This window comes from Aulonocara sp. 'chitande type north' Nkhata Bay, linkage group LG17 (assembly GCF_057382095.1).
Source record: "Aulonocara sp. 'chitande type north' Nkhata Bay isolate Kocher_YH1m ecotype deep benthic linkage group LG17, A_spYH_male_GT1.1, whole genome shotgun sequence".
Classification (NCBI taxonomy): domain Eukaryota; kingdom Metazoa; phylum Chordata; class Actinopteri; order Cichliformes; family Cichlidae; genus Aulonocara; species Aulonocara sp. 'chitande type north' Nkhata Bay.
In genome coordinates this window covers 28,455,783-28,478,695 of record NC_141360.1, presented here as the reverse complement: position 1 = coordinate 28,478,695, position 22,913 = coordinate 28,455,783, and the positions used below count along the sequence as shown (strand labels likewise).

At 40.5% G+C, this 22,913-nt stretch overlaps 1 protein-coding gene across 4 annotated transcripts in view; it reads right to left on the bottom strand.

The window, feature by feature from the left end:
• The window catches only part of anks1b (ankyrin repeat and sterile alpha motif domain containing 1B), a 275,289-nt gene that overhangs the window by 138,768 nt on the left and 113,608 nt on the right, over window positions 1–22,913 (bottom strand). For 3 of the 4 annotated variants that reach the window (XM_086269113.1, XM_086269110.1, XM_086269111.1), the window contains exons 6-10: window positions 19,746–19,821; window positions 18,000–18,101; window positions 13,227–13,349; window positions 12,226–12,413; window positions 5,883–6,014 (exon numbers count right to left, since the gene is read on the bottom strand). In XM_086269113.1, coding sequence (XP_086125239.1) covers window positions 5,883–6,014; window positions 12,226–12,413; window positions 13,227–13,349; window positions 18,000–18,101; window positions 19,746–19,821 — 621 coding nt within the window. Of the gene's footprint in view, window positions 1–5,882; window positions 6,015–12,225; window positions 12,414–13,226; window positions 13,350–17,999; window positions 18,102–19,745; window positions 19,822–21,910; window positions 22,144–22,913 lie in introns of those variants that run through there. The other variant, XM_086269112.1, reaches the window with a different exon arrangement.

The window sequence follows — 22,913 nt, the reverse complement described above, 5'->3', positions numbered from 1 at the left end:
CTCATACAACTGTTTAAAACATATCTGTAAAGGTGGACTGTACTGGAAACTGAGCCTGGATATCACTTATCTGGATATTTGCTGGCTAAGATTCTTTCATTTCTCACACAAAGACACCTTACAACACACATCTTAAAACTGCGTCAGCTGTGAGTAAAGCCCTGTTTCCTAAGAAAGAAAATTAGAGCTTGAGAAAGAGAAATGTAAGAAGCAAGTCTGACTAAGTGTGGAGGAAGAAAGTCAGACGGAGGAAGAAAAACAGGAAGGAAGTAAAGATGGTGAAATGAGAGGAAATAACCTGGTAGAAAGTCAGGAAACGCTGACATGTGCAAGTGTGTGTGCAGCAGTCTGACGCACCTATGCTGTTGGTGACTGAGATTTGTTAATGGTGGACATCCCACGCCTGACATCTCAAGAAAGTCTGTGTTGCTTGGCAACACTCCAGACCTCTCTCTACAGCATCTCTTGTCTTTCCTGCATTTCATCATTACCTGTCTCCCTTTTCTTTTGCTTTCAAGGTTGTCGCAAATGAGTTCTGTAACTTAATTTTAAAAAAGGTGACGCTGCAAAGGAAAGCCCCGCACATGCTTTGGCGTCAAGCTGCGTTCACATGGAGATGGTCAGTGGAAACCTGTAGCTAGTAACGACAATTCTCAACAGGGGAAACTTCGTAATGAGGGAGTGAGTGCAGTCATGTGTGCACAAAAAACACGCATGTGACAGGCAGCAAGGATATGTTAAATTCATTACCTCGGGCCACAAAGGTACAAGGTACAGACACACAAATATGTATAGACACACAAATATTAAAACATAGGCAAACTTTATTTCGTGCTTGCTTAAGACGTGCAGTCTTGCACAAACATAGAAAAATAAATAAAACGTCCGCAGCTGCCATTTAATAAAGGTACATATTTACTTTGCTGTTTTTGTTTCAGGGTATGACTTCACGTCAGATGGCTATTTTGGAAGCTGTGAATTGTGGGCCTGTTGAAATACTTCAAGCAAGTTTTGACATTAGACATCCATCTCCGTAATGCTACAGGGCAGCTTTTCTTATTCCACTACTCATGAACCTTCATCCAACACAATGGACTGGCAGCTGCTGGGACTGGATGTGTTATGAGAAGTAGGGGTGGGTTTACCGATTAAAATTGGTTAGGTTAAACCTCACAAAATTTCAACAACCACCAAACAACTAAAACTGTAAATGAGAGCAGGTACATGGATTCTGCACAAATTCGTAAACATAGAGCGCGGACCCGCCGACGCATCAGAATTGGTGAGATGTCAGCTTTCTATGTTTACGTCTTTTTTTTTTTTTTGCACTAGATTCTGACGCTGCAGGTTTCATCATCCTCCAACCAAAACTGACTGAACCATCAGCAAAAGAAGATCCAAACTAAGCTTCACCTTTCGCTTCACGTAAACATCGTCATGAATTCCTTCTTACTTTTGCTGTTTTGCTTCCACCATGATAAAATGACACGTCATGCACAGCTCTCCCTCTCTCTCAGTGTACTTCAAGAAGAGTGTCACATCTAAAAATCTCTGTTTTCTGCATTATCCACTTTCTTATTACGCACCAGTCTACCACTGTGTACAGCGCTGTCGGCCGCGGTTTGTTTTTTATTTTTTTAATTTAACTAACTTACAACAAGAAATTTCTGCTGCTGAAGAAATGTAAACTTTTTAAAATTATGCGAAATTGCAAAATGCTTAGCTGTGTCTCTAATTAAACCTCTGTAACTTTGCTCTGCTTCAATTTAATAAAGTTACGTTGAAACCAAGCACACCATTGTTTTTCTTGTGACATTACCAATAAGTTTGATGTGTCACATGGCCCTCTTCCTATTGAAAAAACAAAAGTTGTATCCAAGATGGCCGACTTCTAAATGGCCACCATGGTCACCACCCATCTTGAGGAGTTTGCCTCCTCACATATACTAATGTGCCACAAACAGGACTTTAATATCACCAACCATTCCCATGTTATTACGGTGTATCCATATAAATGGCCCACCCTGTAGAATGAAACGGTAAAAGGTAAAGAGTTAATAACATTTTTTTCAGACCAGACTTTATTCGTTTTTTTGGTCTTCGTCCTGGTTAGAAATTGAGACAAACAGGATAGAGGTACATTTCCAGGCACTGGAAAATTACACAAGTTCCCATTAATGATGAGAAGGGTTTCTGATAGTTAAGCTTGAACACATGTTGTAAAAAAATCTGTATTTCTCATGCCAAATTCTCTTTGACTCCTACAACTAGTATATATCTACACACCAATACCTGAACACTCCCCGGCACCTTTCTACCAAGCATCCGTGGTTTTTGGAGTGGTGAGGTGTCTGATCAGAGTCCAGAGACAATATCCACCCTGGGCACATCCTTGCTCACCCTGATACCACCCGGTGGCAGAGGACAAAGAAGTATCCCCTGCTAAACCACCAACTCTCAGGTGTTTCACCCTCAGGCGTAACTAAGGTATAGCTATGAATTTAACAGTGTTGTTTTTCAGCCACATAATATTTTAAAACACTTCCATAAACCCTTCATTGCAGTAATTTACATTTGCAATGGCTAGCCATCCTGTTTCACAGAAAATTATCAGCCAACACTGCTTTTCCCCTCGGCTGTACTGACCTTTCAGGTCATTGTTTTGGTTTTCCAGCCTTTTGGATGCAGCAGGCAGCTGTGTTCAACAAAAACTCTCCTGTGAGCTCTCCGCTCAGCACCAAACAGAGCTGCCAGGTCTGTTTGATAAAACCAGCCTCATGGCCAATCAAACTAACCTATAATAAACAATACAATATAACACCCAAAAGGCAGGCACCCGGTGTTGGAGAGTATCACAAAATAGTTTGTTTTCTATCTAAGCCTGCATGCTGGAGTTTGGCTTTTATGATTTTTAGGATATATTGGCAATTTTCATACACAACACGAACTCATGGACAAGAAAAGTTCAACCTGCAGAAATGCTTCAAATGTGGGCCAATTACTCAGAAAACCGCAGACCTCGCAACCATAGCAACCCTGGCACCAACAAAGTCAGTAACTAGCTGGTGAAAAAGGAAGCATATAGCAGCTACTGTAAATCAGAATCAGAATCAGAATACTTTATTGATCCCTGGGGGAAATTATTTTTTGTTACAGTGCTCCATTTTAAACCAACATTAAGACAAGACAGACAATACACTAACTAAGAATAGTACAATATATACATATATATACATACATACATACATAAGTCACTCATAAATAAATAGTTGGAAAAGAAACATGTGTAGTTGTAGCAGCAAACAGTGTGTTAAGTGGATGCGTTGTACAGGGAGATGGCCACAGGCAGTAAAGAGCTGAAAGGAGCACTCTTGCCAGAAATTCAAAATGTAAATGTTGCCTTACACATTTCTCAGAGATAAAAATGTACATGTGATTTGGCACATGACTGTAAACACTGTTTATATGTCAGTGATGCTTTTCCAGTTTAGATAGATTCATGCATTTCTTTTCTGCAACCCCCCCCCCAAAAAAAATACTCTGAATCGGGTGCCAAACATAAGGCCTAGGGACCAGAATCAGCCTGGCAAAGATTCCAATCTGGTCCTATGGAAGGTTTTAGAAAATATAAAGGAAGACATTGCTCTTGGATTTGTAACTGTATTTTCACAAGGTTTACAGTTTTTTTTCTACTGATCAAGACCTCCCCCACTGGCCATTAACACAATTTCATTTTAGATTTCAGTCAGTTTACCTCTTGCAATTTAAACCCAAAGAGTCATGCTTATAGATTTCTTTCATTTACTACAGCAGCATGTTAGAAAAACTGAAACATGATGTTGAAATTGTGCTTCTTCATCTTCTATTATTACATTTATATATTTATATATCAATATTATATAGTAAGATTTAATAGATTCACCAGTTTCACCAGTCTAGCCCACATAAGATGAAAGTGGGCTGTATGTGGCCCGCAATGCAAAATGAGTTTTATATCCCCGCTCGAAAGTTTTTAAATGACTAGCTTGATAGGGCTGTGGGAGGTTCCTGACCAGATTTCAATTAATCAAACACATCTATCTGATTAATATACTCATTTTCCTCAAATTAAACAATACACAGCACATGAATCAATTTTTATTTACCAAATATCTGATTTACATGTTTATATGAACACTGCCTGTATATATTAGGAGGGCAGGGTTCTTAGTCTGGAGGATATTTTGTAATCAATTGAATTTGACAACATCATTTCTGCTGACATACAGTAAGTAAACCAAAGAAATATGAATTTTCCAATGAAGAATTTGAATAATTTTAATGGCATTAAAGTATATTGAGGGGGGGGGGTTAAAGAAAACTTTAAATTACACCGTATTTCACTTTAACATGGTGCTTTAAGCGGTTTATTTTAAGGTTAGACTTTCTGTATGACTCATTACAAAAATCTAGCACTTTGATTGACAGCTTTAAGTGACAGCTGACAACCAGGAAACTAAACACTCAGACAAGAGACAGAGGTTAAAACACTACTGCGGACATCTAACGAGGGAGAAAGATGACCAGGGGGGACTGGTGAGCGCGCATGTTAGCAGATGTCACGTGGATTGATAAAAACAAAAGATTGAGATGTAAACAATGGTGGCGACTGCAGCACAGCTATTTTTTTTTAGACCCTATTAATCCTCTAAGGGGATGCAAATGCTTTTTTTGTGTGTGTTTATGTTAACTCTGTTTATCCACAATGGCAGTGGGAAAATCACTGCAGTGATAAGTTAATTATTCAGCAACGACTCGGTCCTTCTCTCCCTCTGACACTCTGTTCCTTCCACTTCTACTTCTTCAATAAAACCAGCGCGAGCACGCACGCACGCACACACAAATCCTCCCACGCAAGCTCGAGATGATGTCACACACAAAAAGCTGATGATACCGAATACGCTGTGTATACCCACATGCTCGCATTCAAAGGTTTAAGCTATCATGCACAGCGCATTAGTACAAACGCACACACTCGCCCAGGTGCGAACATCTCCAGGCGGTGTGCCAGTCAGGCCGGCAGGCTGCCAGTATACCAGACAGAGGGTCTGTTGTGTTGTAAATGTCAGATGTCCCGCTGTTTGTGCCAGCATGCATCTCCCTGCTAAGCACTCATTTAAACACACTTAATACACAGCGTGTGGGGCTGAGGGAGCCGGAAGGAAGAAGTAAAGATGGAGCGGGAATACTGAGAAGTAGTGTGAGTTTGGATCAAGCCTGCTTGTTCAGTAAAACCCTAAAAATCAAGCTTCTGTCCTACACAGCCTTTCTTTGTTGTTGTAATATGCCCATTTTTCCCCACAGGGATCATTAGCCTTTCATGTCGCTTCACTGTATCAGATATTTCAGCTGAGAGTTATTCAGAGTTCATGAACTACTCGTAAAGGTAAAAGGCTTAAAAAAAAAAAAAAAAACTGGAGAGATAGGGAGGATCTTCAGAAATGTATGATAAGGAGATGAAGAAAGAGGCAGAAACTGAGCAGAGTATTTAGAACTGCCAGGAGAGCCGGTCTCTCTAGTGACGGCTCATTCACTGCGTTCCCAAGGTAACCAGTGAAAGTATTCGCTCAGAACAATGGCAATATCACTAGCCTGTAATTTGTGTGTTTGTGTGTTGCTTTACTCTACATCATGTATGTTAAATAAGAATTGTGATGATGATATCATTCTTTGACTCTGTGCACACCGACACTACATTATAATGCAAATTAGGAGTCAAAACATCATCATCATGCAGTTAGAGTTAGTTAATTCACTGCATATAAGTGTGTGTGTGTGTGTGTGTGTGTGTGTGTGTGTGTGTGTGTGTGTGTGTGTGTGTGTGTGTGTGTGTGTGTGTGTACCTGCGACAGGCTGGAGAAGCCCAGGTTACGACAGCCATTGCATGGAGTCAGTGCTTCCCAGAAGCCAGTGGGACCGCAGCTCTTTTCTGCCTCATCTTCTTCCATGGCCGGAGGGAGAGGTGGCGTCGGCCGCTGTGAGCACAAAATTCAGAACACAAGTATACGATTGTCATTATAACAAGTAACCAGTAATAATCAGCTCAAAGATTAGAGGGTGTATGTGTCCCAAGAAGATTAATTGTCAACCGGACAAAGAAAAGACTGATGGTACCGTACAAAAGCCATTTGTATACATCAGCATAGATTTAGGAGGACAGAGGGTGACAGCAGTTATTTTCAAAGCTGCTATGACCAATATATTTACAGTAACAGTGGCTCGTGTAACCCTGGCACAGACAGAAACAAATTGGAATAAACAAGCTTTTACATTAAGACTGAATTAAAAGAACAGCAGAGCTCCTGAAGGCTCTGCTGGTTGAGAGAGGGGTGGGAGTTGGAGGCTATTATGAAGCCTTTCCAGGTGCCACTTATTGGTCAGAAGCAGCTCACTGTTGATTTGCCTTCTGGAAAGAAAAAAGAAGCAAGTAGGACCGCAGAGACTGGTCACCCACCTCTGCCATTCTCTTTAGCTCTACACACAGAGTTATTAAATTCATCTTTTTGGCTTCAGAGCACAATGCTAACGTCGCTCTGTGACAGCTGTGGGTGCAAGTAAGTGGCAGTTTGCTAAAATTATTTAACTTATGATGCTTATGGCTAAATGTGCAGCAGATTCACCAAAAACACTCTTATGGGATAAAATCAAACAATCAAATACATTCTTATCTAGAATTTCTTTCCCTGACTTTCTTCCATTACTGGAGATTTTGATAATTACAGTAAAAGCCAGCTTATTTCCCCTCAAAGGCACCATCTTTATCAACCTCAGTATCTCTTTGTGAAGCTCTTCATGGGGATCACAGCAAAAACCTGCAACCCTTCTCATATAACTACTTGAAATACCTGCACAGCACTGCTTTGGGCTAGTATGTGTTAGTGAGAAAAGCCCATTAATAGCAGAACATCTGAGGCTCACACGCAGTGCCCTTTCCTGGGGGCTCTTTGGCTCTCAGGGGACAGGTGTGCGGATGGGCTCTGCAGTATGAAGCGTCAGAGGGCAGATAAAGCCCACCTGATATCTCTGTGAACCAAACAACGCAGCCGAGGGCGTAGACCACAGCAGATTACAAAGACAAAAACACATATCGGCCGTCTCTAAAACTGCATATAGCTTTTACCAGGAGTGATGAGGGTGCACAGACTGAGGGAGGTCTCATGTTCATCATGCGGTGATTATCTTTAGAACAGAGGTCTAAAAGATGACAAGCGAGAGGGCAAAAAGAACAAAAAAAGAAAAGGATTAAGAGCGGCAGGAATGCAGAGGGCATGCTAAAGAAGCAAAGAATGAAAACTGTGCACCCAAATGAAGTTACAGAAGGAAGGAGAGACAGATGGAAAGAGCCAAAGAACGGCAGCGAGAATGGAGACGGAGGCAGAAAATGAGGCAGAAAGCGAAAGGTCACCAATCGCTCCAGATTGCAGAGGGCCCTTTGCAACACTTGAATATTGATTGATCTAAAAAGGACTGCAGTATTCACATATACATACTGCACTGTATGCATAAACAATACATAACCTTTCATTACAGTATGAATGTGATGCCAGCCAGTGTTCAATAGAGAGGACACAGTTAATTATTCATACTGAAAGCTGCATAGCTAATCAATATTACATTAGTTGTCAATGGGAAAGCTTTAAAGGGATAGATTATGACTTAGGGAAAATCACCTGCTTAACTACATGAAAATGTGTCTTTTATGTCTGTCTGAAAGCTTCTTAACACAAATGAGTTTAGTTCATTTGATGGAGGAAACACAAAATGATTTATACTTGGATTTAAACTGACTCCAGTGTAATGAGTTTAAGTTACACGAGTTTAAATTTTACAGATCAATATGAAACCCAATAAACCCTTAGACATTTCCCTGCACTACATGCACATGGCTCTGATAGTGCAGCCAACTGGTTAGTGAAAACTAACCATGCATAAAAAATATCTGTTGAAGAGAGTCTTTGCATGGATGAAAAACACAGTTTTTACACAGATTTTAAGTGGCTCGACAGATCCAGGCTCAAATATCTTTACAATGACTGAATGGGTTACGCTGCACTAGATTTCTTTCCTAATTGTTTGGACCACTAACACTGAAAAGTGTGATATGTCCCCTGATGGGAAGACAGGAACTGCAGGTGTGGCCACAAAATGCCATTTCCACAAAAAAGGAGTACATTTTCATATTATAATTATATTTAAAATGGGTTTCTTTTTTTACAAAAAAAAACAAAAAAACAATCAAACTAATCAAGTCTGGAGTGAATTTTTTATATTTTATGTCTCATGTTCAGAGTTTTTACTCAGGGCTGCAAGTATTGTACAGATTTCCAACTAGCATGGAGAAGTCTTAATTAACTGGTCATTATAGACAATCATGGTTAGCGATGAATAAACAAGGATCAACTCCTAAATCTAACTGACATCTACAGCAAGGTGACATTTTTGGTGCAGAGAACAATATCGTGGCAAAAATTACATTTCAAACCAGTATGAAAAATCTGATCAATATGCCCAATAATATGATTTATTACAATATATCCTTACTTGATTCTGTGCTTAGTGATAGAATGTTAGTATCGGGAGACAGTAAATTTTATAACCTGCTAATCAGTGTCCCTCAACATATAGCTTAAAGCAAAGCTGTATATCATTATAGTCCTGCAGGGTTGTTAGCATGGCTACAGATTGGCACCAAATATTAGAAATTAAGGAACACATTTGATTTTTAGTCCAGACAGTACTTGTAAAGGGTATTTACAGGTTCCGGCCTCTTAGATGTGAGGATCTGATTCTCTGCTCTATGCATCATCTGCACGCAAAACACAGAAAGAGTCCAAGTAGGGAAAAGAAAAGTGGCCAGCAGGGGGCGAGCTGTAGAAAGAAGTCAGAGTGCAAGTCCACAAGAAAGTTTTCCTCACTTGACTTATGACCTCATTAAACACTTTTCTGTTGGGTTTATGGCCTCAGTCACTACCTTAGCTTTAATTCACTTAACATGATGTCAATTTTGGTCCAATTTAGAGTAAAACAGACGACAAAGCATCCAAGCCTCATTTGTCACATCTGGTTTCCAAACACCAAGATGAAAATGGCCAGAACACTCTACTTAAAGCTCCACGATGACATCCACCTTTTATGTACAGTCTGTGCTTTTCCATCACGGTTATTGGGATACACAAGTTCTGGAATTCTGGCTGGAAAAAATACACAATCTCAGCTTTGATTTGAAATACTTAGATAAGCATGTGGACTAAATTATTTAGTTTTGAATTATAATTGAATAATAAATTCTTGTGTAATAAATGTAAGCAAAGAATACAACCAGTGCCAGCAGACCAGTGGCATCAGATTATAACAAACACATGCTGGTTTAACCACACAGAATGCACATGCTAGTGCTCATTTGAACACAACTCACACACATTTCCACTCTGACTTTCTGAATTCACACTGTGCCAGCATTCTTCGTGAGTGTATGCAATCTATGTGTGAGTTATTGCGCATATTTGCATTGTTCATTTCTGTACTATAGAGACATTGAATCGCATACTAAATAGGCCCGGCCTCAGTTTAGACAGTAGCCTGCGGGCACATATAAACACACACAGACATACACAAGCTAGGAGTGTCAGTAATAGAATACAAATTGGTACTTATAGAGAGGGGCACAAGATGGATTCAGGTAATTACAGCCTGAGTAAGACGTGGTGTACGTGTTTAATGTGCATGCATGTGTGAGAGAACCTCAGCATGAGGTCTGTGCACCTGCTGCACTGTCCATAAAAGCTACTTGAATTACGCTGAAAGTGAACTTATTAAAGAAATGAAAAAAAAAAAATTGGACTATTGATCAGCGTCACAATATTTTTTGCTGGAGTGTCTGTGCATGTGTTACTGTAGGGGAGAGAGATAGAGAGAAATAGAAAGAAAAATAGAAACAGACAAGCAGTAATAAGTGAGAAGCGCAGGCACATTCGATCGCATTTCTTTGGACAACCCTGTGAGTGTGCACGCCTGAGCGTGCGCGCACGTGTGTCTGTGTGTGGTCTAAAGGTTCAGGTGTGATAGATGACCTGTGTTTCTGTCTTTCTGGCTGATGGAATTGAGCCTCAGAGCCTCTTCGTCACGCTGTGCTGGCTGTTAGAAATAAACTGCAGGTGTGATTCTCTGGTCAGCTAACACTGATAAAGGTCATCCACTTCCTCCTGAGCTGAACTTCAAGCCATTAATGTCTAATCAGTTTTCTCCTGCGTAAGAGTGTGTGTGTGTATGTGTGTTGTGTTAGGAGAGTGTGGACAGATACGGGGAAGGCGTGAACAATATTTCAGCATAAATAGGCACCAATTTAGAAGAAGGTCATGAAAAATATCTGCAGGCTGTGAACGGATCTTTGAGCACAAAGAATAATTACAATTGTAAATAAACCCTGGACCTGTTTTGTTTCTGTAACAAGAAGTGACAACTCAACAGGACGAGCCAACTCAGCAGCATCAGTCTGATACTGCCCTCTGTAGTCAAAATAGTCAAAGTGCAGTCTTTTTTGTAAGCCAGAAGTACACAAAGTGCCCATTTTATTAGGTGCACCTTGTTAATACAAGGCTGATCCCGCTTTGACTTTAAAACTTCCTTTAAAACTTCCTGAAGGCTTCATGACGCAGATTCAGTGAGCTGCTGGAAACACTTCTCGTTCACATGAATCTCAAGTCTCAGACTGAGATATGCCAAGATGCAAGCCATGCTTTCATGCTGTTTACAGCTAATTCTGATCCCATCAACAGAATGTTGCAGCAGAAATCGACACCCATCAAACCAGGCACCATTTTCCAATCTTCTCTTCCTGTTTTTGGGTAAGCATGTGTGAACGGTAACCTCAGTTTCCTGTTAGCGTTCTCTTATCTGACAGGAGCGGCACCCGGTGTGGTCTTCTGCTGCCGTAGCCCATCTGGTTCAAGGCTGTGAACTCTGAGATGCTCTTCTGTACATCCTGGTTCTGACAAGTAGTTATTTCGGTCACTGCTGCCTTCCTATCATCTCAAAGCAGACATGCCCTTCTCCTCTGACCTCTGGCATTCAACAAAGCATTTTTGCCCAGAGAATTACCGCTCGCTCGATATTTTCTCCTTTTTCTCAGACCAGCCTAGCTGGCACAAACAACCACATCACTTTCAAAGTCACTCAAATCACCTTTCTTTCCCATACTAATGCTCAATTTGAACTTCAACGGGTCATCTTGACCGTGTCTGAATGCCTGAGTAGCTGCCATGTGACTGGCCGATTCGATATTTGTATTAACAAGCAGCTGAACAATACCCAGTGAAGTGGCCTTGACAGTAAATGAAGATCTGCAGCACAGCTGGGCCCTGTGTGCAGTAAGATAAAACATCTTGAAGGACTAAATAAGAGCTGATAAGCCTGCAGAGAGAAATTCTTTTAGATAAACAGAGAGCCTGCCTGCAGTCAAACATTTATAGATGTGGCAGAAACATTTTACTCAGAGCCAAAATATTTTTCTATCGATTTTTAAGTCTTAATTTATTCTAGAGCAACACAGACATTATTGTAGGGACTAATTGCAATTCGGTCACTCCTGAAATTAAGACTTTCTGAGCCAGTGACCTCATACCAATCTTATCTGAAATTGCAACCATAAACTATCTAGTTTTTTTTTTTTTCTTCATTTGGCAGATTTGCACTGACATTTGCACTTTTGTTTTATCTGTTTACTAAAACAGGAGAAAAAAAAAGAACAAGTAAAACAGAAAGCAGGCCAGCACAAAGCAGCCAACTAAAGGGATATTTAGGGGCATAAATCAAACTCCAAAGACAGCAGGAGAAAAAGAAGTGCTGCAAAACCACTAAATTCTTGTATTTAAGAAACTGGAATAAGGCCCGGACATTTACTTTTGAGTTAACCATCATCATAGTCAAGTGTCAGTTAACAGAAAAGTAGAAATGCATTAGTAGTTTTTCTTTTTGGCATGGAGTTTTTCAGAACAACTTTAAACTCTGGTGTGAGAATATTTAATTACCAACGAGGTGTTCAATTGCAAACTACCTCAGTGCCCTTTTTTCCATTTTTGCCTGGCTCATTACTTCCCACAAAATGCATTTACATGAGCAGACCAAGAAAGGAGAGGCAAACACCACAACCAAAATGCACCACGCCTCTGTAATAGCCTAGTGGCGTACCTTGCTGGCTCGAGTCAGAGTGCCGTTGGGTCGATCTGGGCGCTCCTCATCGGACAGCCGCCCGCTACCGAAGCTGTCCATAGAGTGGGAGGAGATGGTGTGGCAGAGCTCCTCGAATGAGTAGTCCCTATCCCGGCACTTTTTGATCTCATGAAGCAGTTTGGACAGTTCGCTTGTCACAGCATCATCTGAGGAGGATGTAAGAAATGTGATCCGTATCTGTGAAGCCAGTTATTCTCATACCGGGTACGCCAGCAAATATATTTTATCACCAAAACAACAAAGAAAAAAAGGTGGAAGAAAATCTTTTATATGCCTGTCTGATTTATTGTGAGATTAACCTGTTTGGCAGACACAAAACTCCTCCCCCGTCTGCTTCCTGCTTTGCTTTTGTGTCGCATTAAGGCACACTGTGCTAATCACTTCCTCCTGCTTCCCTCCACGACTCTCTAGGTAATCAAGGTAATTATGGGATCTGCTGACAATCACTGAGAGGAGAGCAGATCAGCACACACTCAGCAGGTTGCAATGTCATATTTGTAACACAGGGGGCAGTGCTGGACAAGGTAAGTGTGGAGTGGCAGTGACTGTTATTCTCCACTAAAGGAGCTGCTCTCCATGGCTTTATTCAGCCCATATTGCAAAAAGTAAACAATAGTTCCAATCAAGTTTAGTGGCGTTGTTCTTAGAGTAAACTGGACACATGCATTTGGATGATGGACTGGTCTGTAATGTTCCCTTATATATAAATAAATGCTTTATATAAATGCCTTTGTAGTTGTTTGGGTATATTACTAAACATATTGTAAGCCTTTGTGCAGAATGCATAAAGGAATGTGCTACATAGGTTGTTATTTGTTGTTATGTCATCTGTCTACACCCAGTTTCTGTCTTTATTTCTACCACTTCCTCTTTTTAGAACTAAAAAAAGCTGTATTTAGTCACCTCAGAGCTCACAGTCCAGTACTTCAGTTGTCACATGAATCTGTCTTCATACTTACTCTTGTGTCTCAGTGAAGGGGACGCGGAAGGCGAGGGAACAGAAGTTCGAGGTGTAGGGACAGGACACGTGCGGACAGGCTCCTCCAGGATGCTCAGCTTCTCCATCTCATCCATCATATATTCTACAGACACGTGGAAACAGCGGAGAATTAAGAAGATGGACGATGAAGCAGACAAGATGAAAGCAATGTGAATTAAGGGGAAAGTGAAAATATGCCAGGAAGACGGGAATAATGAGCAGAAAGGGCACAGAGTGGAGGAAGTTTGGAGAGTGATCGAGGAGGGAGAGCGAGAGAGAAAAAAATCATTTCAGAGGCATTTTACCAGATCAATATAATAGCACAGCCATCAGTATTGTAAACAGCTTGAGCTGCATTCAATTCACACTTTTCCCCGCACCGCAAATTCACTTCACAGCTTCTGCTAATAAAGCAATCTGCTGTTCACGAAGGTAAAACAGAACAAATTATGTGGCTAGGGAAGGAAAGAGGAAGAGGAGGGGAGAAAAGGGTTCAGGTGAAGGGCCAGAAACAAAGTTCAACACTTGCTTAACTCAGGCAAAGCACACGAATACACTTGCAGACAGAAATTAGGTGGCAAATTCCCTGCAGAGTCCTAATGAGGGAGCCGGTTAATGTCAGGAGGAGTGTTTGTGCGTGTGGGTATATTTTCATTATTATGAATAGTGGCATTCAGCTCAGTAGTTATGACGAACAACCACATTTGCATACAACTACACTTAGTACTGGAATTTGTATCCGACTCAAAAAGAAAGACGAAATGCTTCGACAGATTTATTAAGTTCCATAAACAGCAGAGAACATAAAGTGCAGCGTCTTTATAAAATAATAAAATAATCCACTGAACTGTAGTACACAAGCAGTTGCTGATGGGTAGTACAAAATGAACTTGTTAATTCAAACAGTCGGATGAATCGTGTGCTGTGAAACAAATGAGATTCTATTCATAACGAGGTGCCTACGGCAACCAGAAAGCCCCTCGACTGGCACAATTGAGTAAATGACAAGTATTCTGCTCTTTGCGTCTCTGTCTGTGCGTGTGTGTGTGTGTGTGCTTTTCCATCTCCTCTCCAACAGGAAATGGCATGCAGCTGATCTTTTCACTGAGTCACAGCTGCGTCCTTTCCCTCTCTCTCTCACACATTCACTCTCCAATTTATGCTGAAGTCCAAATCTCTGTTTGCACTTCTAATTTAGAGAGACAAGCTTTTCACGGCTGTCATTTCTGACCAATATGCACAATGACATGAATTTTTGACTTTTAAAAAGCTACGTTCATTTCATAAACATATTTTCTAGCCTCACTTGTGTGCATATTAACAAATATTCCCCCAAACTGTGATTCTATATGCACAGCTCGGGATGTGAACAGCTAAGGATGCCGAATTAAGTCCAGACAGCTGCACTGTATTGACATCTTCATCCCCAGTTATCCACATAATCACTCTTCATTCTTGTAAATACAAGTGTGTAAACAAGCAAATCCACAGAACTGTATTGTAAACTCTATCCATTCTCTTCTGCTTTTCCAAATTAGGGTCGCAGAAGTTATTTTAAACTGTAGAGGAAATCCCAAATATACCAAATAAAGCTAAATGTTAGGAGTAGGTGTACAAAACAAGGAGCAAGAATCTAGTAGGTGGTGCTGCGACAGAGGCTATACGGCATTTGGTTAGCATACACTGACTGGTGAGTTACATATATCACTTTTCTGTCATTTAACTGTTCAATGATGTTGGTTTAAAATGAATGTCAATGTAGGAGGTCTGTATCAGAGGGAAAAGCTGAAAAACGTTTGAAAGTCCAAAATGTATGTCCTTCATATTTTCTAAAGGATTCTGGCCACCAGGCCTGGTGTTCGACTGTCTTGAATCTGAAGTCAATAACATGAACATCCTGTCTTGGATCAAAAATTCAAGCTAGTGCTGGTGTTATGATGGGGGGTCCAACTGGGCATTGTTTCAATTCAATTCAATTCAAATTCTTTATTGTCCCAAAAGGGAAATTAGTTTAGCAACAGGATAAAAGTAAACAAAAAATAATATAAAATGACAATAATAGTAGTAGAAAATCCCAGAACAGTTATATGGCATTTAGGAGACAGGATGCAGTACGGATAAAAGAAGTCTGGAGTCTTTTGGTCTTCCTCAGAGGTACCCTAAAACAGCGGCTGGAAGGCAACAACTCAAACTCACTGTGAAGTGGATGGTTTGAACAATTAACAATAGAATGAGCCTTTCTAAGCACATTTTTATTGTAAATGGCCAAAAGTCCATCTTACCAGCGCCCTGAAATTTTGCTAGCAGTTTTTACCAAAAGACCCAACCTCTTCTTATTCTTCACCGTCAGGTTACCAAACCAGGCAGCAATACAAAAAGACATCACAGATTTGATAAAACTTCTATAAAACAAAGACAACATCTCAGATGAGACATTAAAAGATCTCATTTTCCTTAAAAACAACAGTCTTTATTGAACTTTTTTAGTAATGGCATCAGCATGAGATCCAAAACACAGTTTATGGTCAAGTACCACACCTAGATATTTGAAAATCCCAACATCAGCAGTTTTAACGATAGTGGGTGATGAGCTATAAGACTAAGAGGACTTCCTAAAATCAATAATCATGTCTTTAGTTTTTGACACATTTAGTGAAAGGAAGGAGTCATCACACCAATCCACAAAATCATGTTTAAACACCACAGCCTTGAGTATTGTTGCTGACCATGTCCATTCCTTTAGGACACAGTGTACCAATCTTTTAATGGCCGTTTCTAACAGGGTAACTCATCATTTCACAAACTCAAATCATATCAAACTGGTTTCTGGAACATGCACTCAAATGTTCACCGTACTCAAAGGGCCTCCGCCGTCACCAGATCGCAATCCAATAGAGAACCTTTGGGATGTAGTGGAACAGAGCAATATTGAATCTATGCCTCGAAAAATTCAGTAAGTGCTGAAGGCAAAAAGCAGGTGTAACCCACTACTGCTGAGGTGTACCTAATAAAGTGCTGAGTGTACATCGTGTAGTTTCAATAAAGGGCTTGAACAGAGTCCAATTCTGTTATGTAGCGGAGACGCAGACCATCTCTAAAGCTCACTGCTCTTCATTAGCAAAAAACGAATTACTCAGAAGTTTTAGATGCTGGGTTTGGGGGCCGCTTTATGAACTGAAGAAGAGAATTTTAGCCCATTGTTCACTATACCTTTAGCTGGTTAAGCCTCCAGAGGTAAGCATGTGCTGTTTAACTCTGCCTGACTGATGAGAATCACAAAAGAGAACTAAAACTAAAAAGCATTTCGGGGAGCAACTAGCTATGTGAAATCATTTTTCAAGATGTGTGGGTAGGTTCTTCGCAACAACAAACCACTTCCACTTCACATATGTAACTCTGAAGCAAGTAGAAGGATAATAAAGCAACAACTACATGTTAAGGTTTAAAACACAAGACAAATATAGACAATTTTCCCCGATTTTGTTATTTGTTTACGCCTCAAATTGTTGTCGTGCTAAACGTGAAATAGGAAACTTGAATCACTAATTACATCTAAATTGTTCTGCCCTTTGCATCGCTGTGCGTTCCCTGGTTTAATGTCAGCTTTCTGTCTGTTATTTTCTAACCGTGGACGATTTGTTACATTCCTGGGGCTCAGTCTCTGCTCCCCTTTCTATCTTTGTCTCCTAGTTAAGACTGTTTAGCGGTTAATTTAGGCTCTCCTCGTTCGCCTATCCCTCCAATCCTGTCTGTCTTTATCTCACTCTCTTTAAATCATGCGCAACAACACGCCTAACGTACACCCACAGACTACACAATGACAGATAGCGAAGGCCTCCAAGCCACAGATTAGAGCGTTCAAACTGAACCTCATAATCACTTCAGGATAAAACTGTCTTTAGAAGGTGCAATATGGAGAATCTTTGGGTCCGCGGGGACTGCGGCGCAAACTCACACAAACAAGCATTGGTTGCACACAAAACCCACTGCAGCAGGACAAGAGCCAAAACAGGGTTCTTAATAGCAGGTGCAAGGGCAAAAAGTCCACAAAGAAAGGCATCATTTACTTCACTCATCATAGCTCGTGGTTCTAAACTTCACAAGAGTAGAAACTCTTGTCAGAGCAGATAATTTTTTTAACTCATCAAAGCAAGAAAAGCAAAAATGAAACTGATGCCTGGGATGATTGTTGCATTCCAGTTAGCTGAGCCTTTTCCAAATTCAACCATCATTAAGGATTTTAACAAGGGATTTTCCTGCTTTGACAAGTTGGGATGTTTGAAACTACTATTAAATAGCAAAGCAACAAAATCCAATATGAAGATGTAAGTCTGACCTTTTATGGCATGCCAAGGTCTTGCTGCTCCTTCACAATGTGTGTCGATATTAGTATTCATTTATACACTGCTGGAGAACATCTATTATAAGGGTTCTTAAGTGGTTTAGATATGGACTTTATTGCACAGTAGTCATCAGAAATACCATAGTGCCATTTATCCACTGAAACTTCCAGAATCTTATTGATAACAATCTTATTTAAAATCCAGCTAAACCAGTGAGACAAAGAAAATAAGTCAAGGCTAACAGTAACAGTGCATTCAAACTAAACACATACAGGAGCTTCCATTGTCGCTGGTGAACTGTTAAATCTTTCTTTTTGTTGTTATATATTTAGTGAACTTATATAAGATTCTTACACCTGAAATGCCCCACTTTCTCAATTCATCTAAATCAAAAGTGTGTGCGTCTTTACCTTGGATGAGAGCAGTGATCTGCTGGGATTTTGGTGCGGGATGATCCCTCAGAATCTCCAGAGCCGTTCTTCCTTGGCTGTCTCTTAGATTGGTGTCGATCCCTGACACACAAACACACCCAAGAAAACGTGCATAAAATACAAGAAAAAGAGGGGGGAAAGTCAACACCCATTACTTAGTCTAACAATACAGGACCTACTCAGGCTTGCTCATGATAATTCACCTTCACCGCAGATACACAGAACTAAACACATTCAAGCGCAGTATACAAAAATAAATATGAAGTCAGATCTGTAAACACACCACTCAGTCAGAAACACCAGGGAGCATTTTTTCCAAGATTATAACCCAAATGTTTTGTAGATGAATGCAAATTAGTCTCACACATACACATTCTTGCAATGCTAAGTCACAATCTCAGACAATGACACATAAAAAGACTGCATTCAAAGACTGATGCACAATATCAAATAGGCCATATGTGAAAATAAATGTCATTCCAATCGTTCTGCTGGGTACCATCAGAAATGTATCAAACTGTAATAAAAAGACATTTACACCTAAGTTAGCATTTCAGGTTTTTATTTTCCCTCCTTTTTCCTCCTTATTTCTCATGTGGTTTGTACATTTATAAATGAAGTCTGTAATGTGATTAGTGCTTCAAGGAACTGTAGATGTAAAAAAAACAGCTTCCCTGGCTTTTTTATTTATCGAAAATAACAAATGTGTTTAAAAGAAAAATGTATTATAATAATAACGGCTTGTTGTTTAATGCTCTTCATGTCCCAGAGTTGTGCTAAACTTAGCTTACTGTTTAGTAGCATTCAGTTTTTATTTAGTTGTTCTTAACTTTCTATTTTTAGCCTTTTTAGCCTTTATTTGAGCGGTCAGTAAATAGCAGACCAGAAAGTAGCAGACACTCTAATGACTGGAGGCCCCGCCAAGCTCAGACGTTGCAATGCTCAGAGAAAGTACAGAAATAACCACATTTACCTACTCAACTTGAATGTCACATGATCCTTTTCTGTGATACTAAAGGTTATTTCTTTGGTCAAAAAAATGACTGATGCTTACTTGATAAAGCAGTTACACCAACAAGCCATTCTCTACGCGTAGGCATTGAGGCCCATCCTACACCTCTACAGTAAACCCACCTACCGACAGGCAATATTTTTAGCTATATCGGGTTAGAGCTCAGTGACTCTGACAAGTACAGCCCTGCTTTGATCCAGGATGTTAATAAAATCAAGGCAAAAGGAACATGGCCACCCAGAGGAAATCCTGTAGGAAACAGGAAGTGCTGAAGGAAAGTAGGTGGAGGATGGCAATGATGTCAAAAGGACAACAGTGTCCAGGCTGTTTTAGTAAAAGTACTAACTATACCCACATGACTTTGAGCTACTAGTTAAGACAGGAGCTGTTCTACCTTCGGGAATCTTTTTCAGTCATTGCATAAGATGACATAAGACAACACATCCTAATTATGCAGTTGCAGAGAAACTGGCCAAAACAATAACAAAGCTTGAAGTGAGGAAGAATTTAGCAAACAGATGTTTGGAGTTCACCTGAGGGCAAACTGACTCACAATTTAGGGAAGGAGAGGGAAAACACAACAAAACAAAATTCCAAACATCTAGCCACAGGTTGAAAAAAAAAAAAAAAAAAAAGAGGGAGAAACAAGGGAAACACACATATAAGGAAACACGCACAGTTTTTGTTTAGCCGGGGTATATTTATAGACCCACCTGAGTCAAGCAGAAGGCGAACAACATCCATCTTCCCAAAGAGAGCTGCCTCATGGAGGGCACTGCCATTCTCGGTCTACAAGAGACAGAGATAGCATTTGTGTATTAATATTAAGTCACTTTAACAATTCAAAGTGGAGACAAAAATAGACATCAAAACCAGAAAGCACAAGAGGCGTTAAAAAAAGAAAGGAAAGGGAACTGGGATTAAAAGGGAGCAAAAAGGCAATATTTTGATTTGATACAATCTTTTTTTTCCCCCCCTCGCTGGCAGTTAAATGAAAGAGATTCAGAGAGATTAAAACAAGTTACATTCCCTCGCCTCCAAACAGTGCGAGGCCACAGCGATTTCAAACCATTACACAAGCAGCAGGCGCCTGTGTGGAAACGTCCCACTTTCACCTCACCCTACGCTGGCCCGTATCAGCCTCCAGTCCAACTAATAGAGATATTACAGATATGATGCAACACACTGAAACCAGCACGGGGATGGTGCCAGTAAGTGTCTCATCCCGTATCAGCAGTGATGAGAGAGACGATTATTCTGACAAGGATACATTTAAAAAGTGCAACAACATAAAGAACAGCTGTTTAATCACACAGCCTGAGGGTGAACAGGACCAAAATAGCTAGACTTAAAGGTGTAGAATTTTTATGTTACAGCATCCTTTGCTGATGCTAATGACTGATATCCTAGGATGTGGAAACACACACATCGGAATGTTTTCCATACCAGCGGGCAGAGTAAGCAGAGTAAGCAGCTTAAGAACAAACAACCTCCAAACAGTTCCATCGAGCACTTAAAGCCTCCTCCACTAATGCTCCACCCCACAGCCAACAAGACCCAATATTCACTATCAACATGCCAGACACTAGAGTACATCCACACAGGGTCTTTTTATAACAGATTCCCTTCCTGACAAAACCCAACAGATTTTTTTATTTAACTAAAGTCAAATCTATTTTAAATAACCTAAAGTTAAAATTTATTGGAGGGCCAGTACTGGGCCGATATTATTGGCCAATATTTGGTACTTGTTAATATATCAGTAATGGCATTTATTAAGGCACTCTGCTGTTGCAAACACACGTACAGTACAACTAGCTCCATCCTCCATGCTTCTCATGAAAAAGCGACAAATTGTCAGTGCTTGGGAGGAAGCGAAGCGTGGCTATATGTGGACAAGTTTTACATTTGATACCAAGGAAAACAGGATGCTTTGTAAACCACGTTGAGTAACTCTCAAGGGTAATAAAACAACAACCTTTTACACTTTATTCTACTATAATCTTATAATATTTAGTCTAAATTCTAACTAAAACGAAATAACTTTTTAGTCAAAGGACTATGACTAAAAAGTCAGATCTATAAATTGTCCTAAAAAGGTCCTATGTTGGTCGGACTCTACCAAATAGCGCGCAGTGAATTTGTCCACTGTATTTCTGCTTCAGTCAATTGTTTCCATACAATCAGAATAATTAGCAAAAATAAGCTACAAAAATAGATCAGGTCAATAGGTAGGGATGCTATTACTATGTTAATCATCATTCAGCTACTTGAGACTCACGTCCTGCAGTCCAGTTGACTCATTCTGCACTTGAGATGAGCAGCAAGCTGGAGGGCCACTCCAACCAGAACCAACAGGAGGTAATGAACTGCTACTGCTATGCCTACCTCAGCAAGGACTATTAGGTGCAGCTGGGAAGACTTATACACACACACACACACCCCGCTAATAAAGCCAAAAACACAACGTGTATATATATATAAGGGAAACGCTGTAACTAGTTTTACTTTGATGAAGTTACTGCTATATAGCTTAACAGGACATCATGATCCTGAAGGTCTTTCTGGAACATTAAACATACTAATCTGTGCATGTTGCTGGAAGCAATAGAGCCCATCGAGGATACTAAGGACTTCAACATACACAAAGACACGTGTTTCACACTCGCAGCCACACACACACACACACACACATGCTGAACACGTTGCATCCTTCATAGCTGGCTTCCTGACAACACAGATGAAACCCTGGACTGAATAGAAGTCCCAGCCGTAATGAAGACAAATTATCTGGACGACAGCCGACACTGCCAGGAAATTCTGCTCGACGCAACACTACACCACATCAGTGTGATCGTCTTCTGCAGGAATACTCAACTTTTTCTGTTTCCCCTGACACAAAGGTGTTATCGCCACAGAGAAGGGATTGATGGCAAAATGAAGCTATAACGCCATATGCGACAGCTCCTCTGTCTTTTGAAAGTTAAAAAGGTCAAAGGCCCAGATCCCTCGGAAAAATCCCGCAGGTGTGAATCCAAAGTGGAAACAGACGAAATGTCAAATTTGTAGCGCCTGCGAGTTTATCACAATGTGGATGTCTCCCCTGCAAAACAAAATCTCTGCTGCCCTCATGCATGAAAGCGGAGGTTGTATCTCAGGAAGAGATCCACCCCCTATTCTAGTACACACATCTTGCCCTCCTGAACCTCCTTTACCACTTCCTGTCCTGTTTCCCATAGCGATTATGCAGTGATGTCATGAGGAATCAAGGAAGGCAGTTCTTACTCCGAGTTTCCTGGAATTGAAAGGCAGATGAATCGGTTTAACGACAGCACGCAGAAATGTAGCACTCACTGCTCATGATGGGACGACGAGGTAAATGTCTGAATGTGAATGCTCACATCATCCCTCTTACTTATGCTTGACAAAAAAATAGGACTCTATATTAATCAAAACAGCTGCACTGCAGGCAATAATGACCTAAAGCATATTTTTGTGCAAGACAGTGTTGGAAATAGCAGTCAGCTGTGTTTGTGAACAAAGATGTGTGTATCTATACTAAACTTTTGCCCTGTGTTGGCTATAGGTCACTCAGTGGCACGTTCCTCCATACTGTAGGGATTTCCCCTCATTATTATGGGAACAGACAGAGGATGAAAGAGTGTGTGAGAGCAAGAGAAAAAGAGAGGAGAAAAGAGAGAAAGTGCGCTGCATGTATAAATTATTCATCCTCACTCACACAGACCTATATGGCATGACTCCAATTACTGACCTGTACACACACACTCTCTCTTTTACACACACACACACACACACACACACACACACACACACACACACACACACACGCACACGCACACGCACACGCACACATGCACACA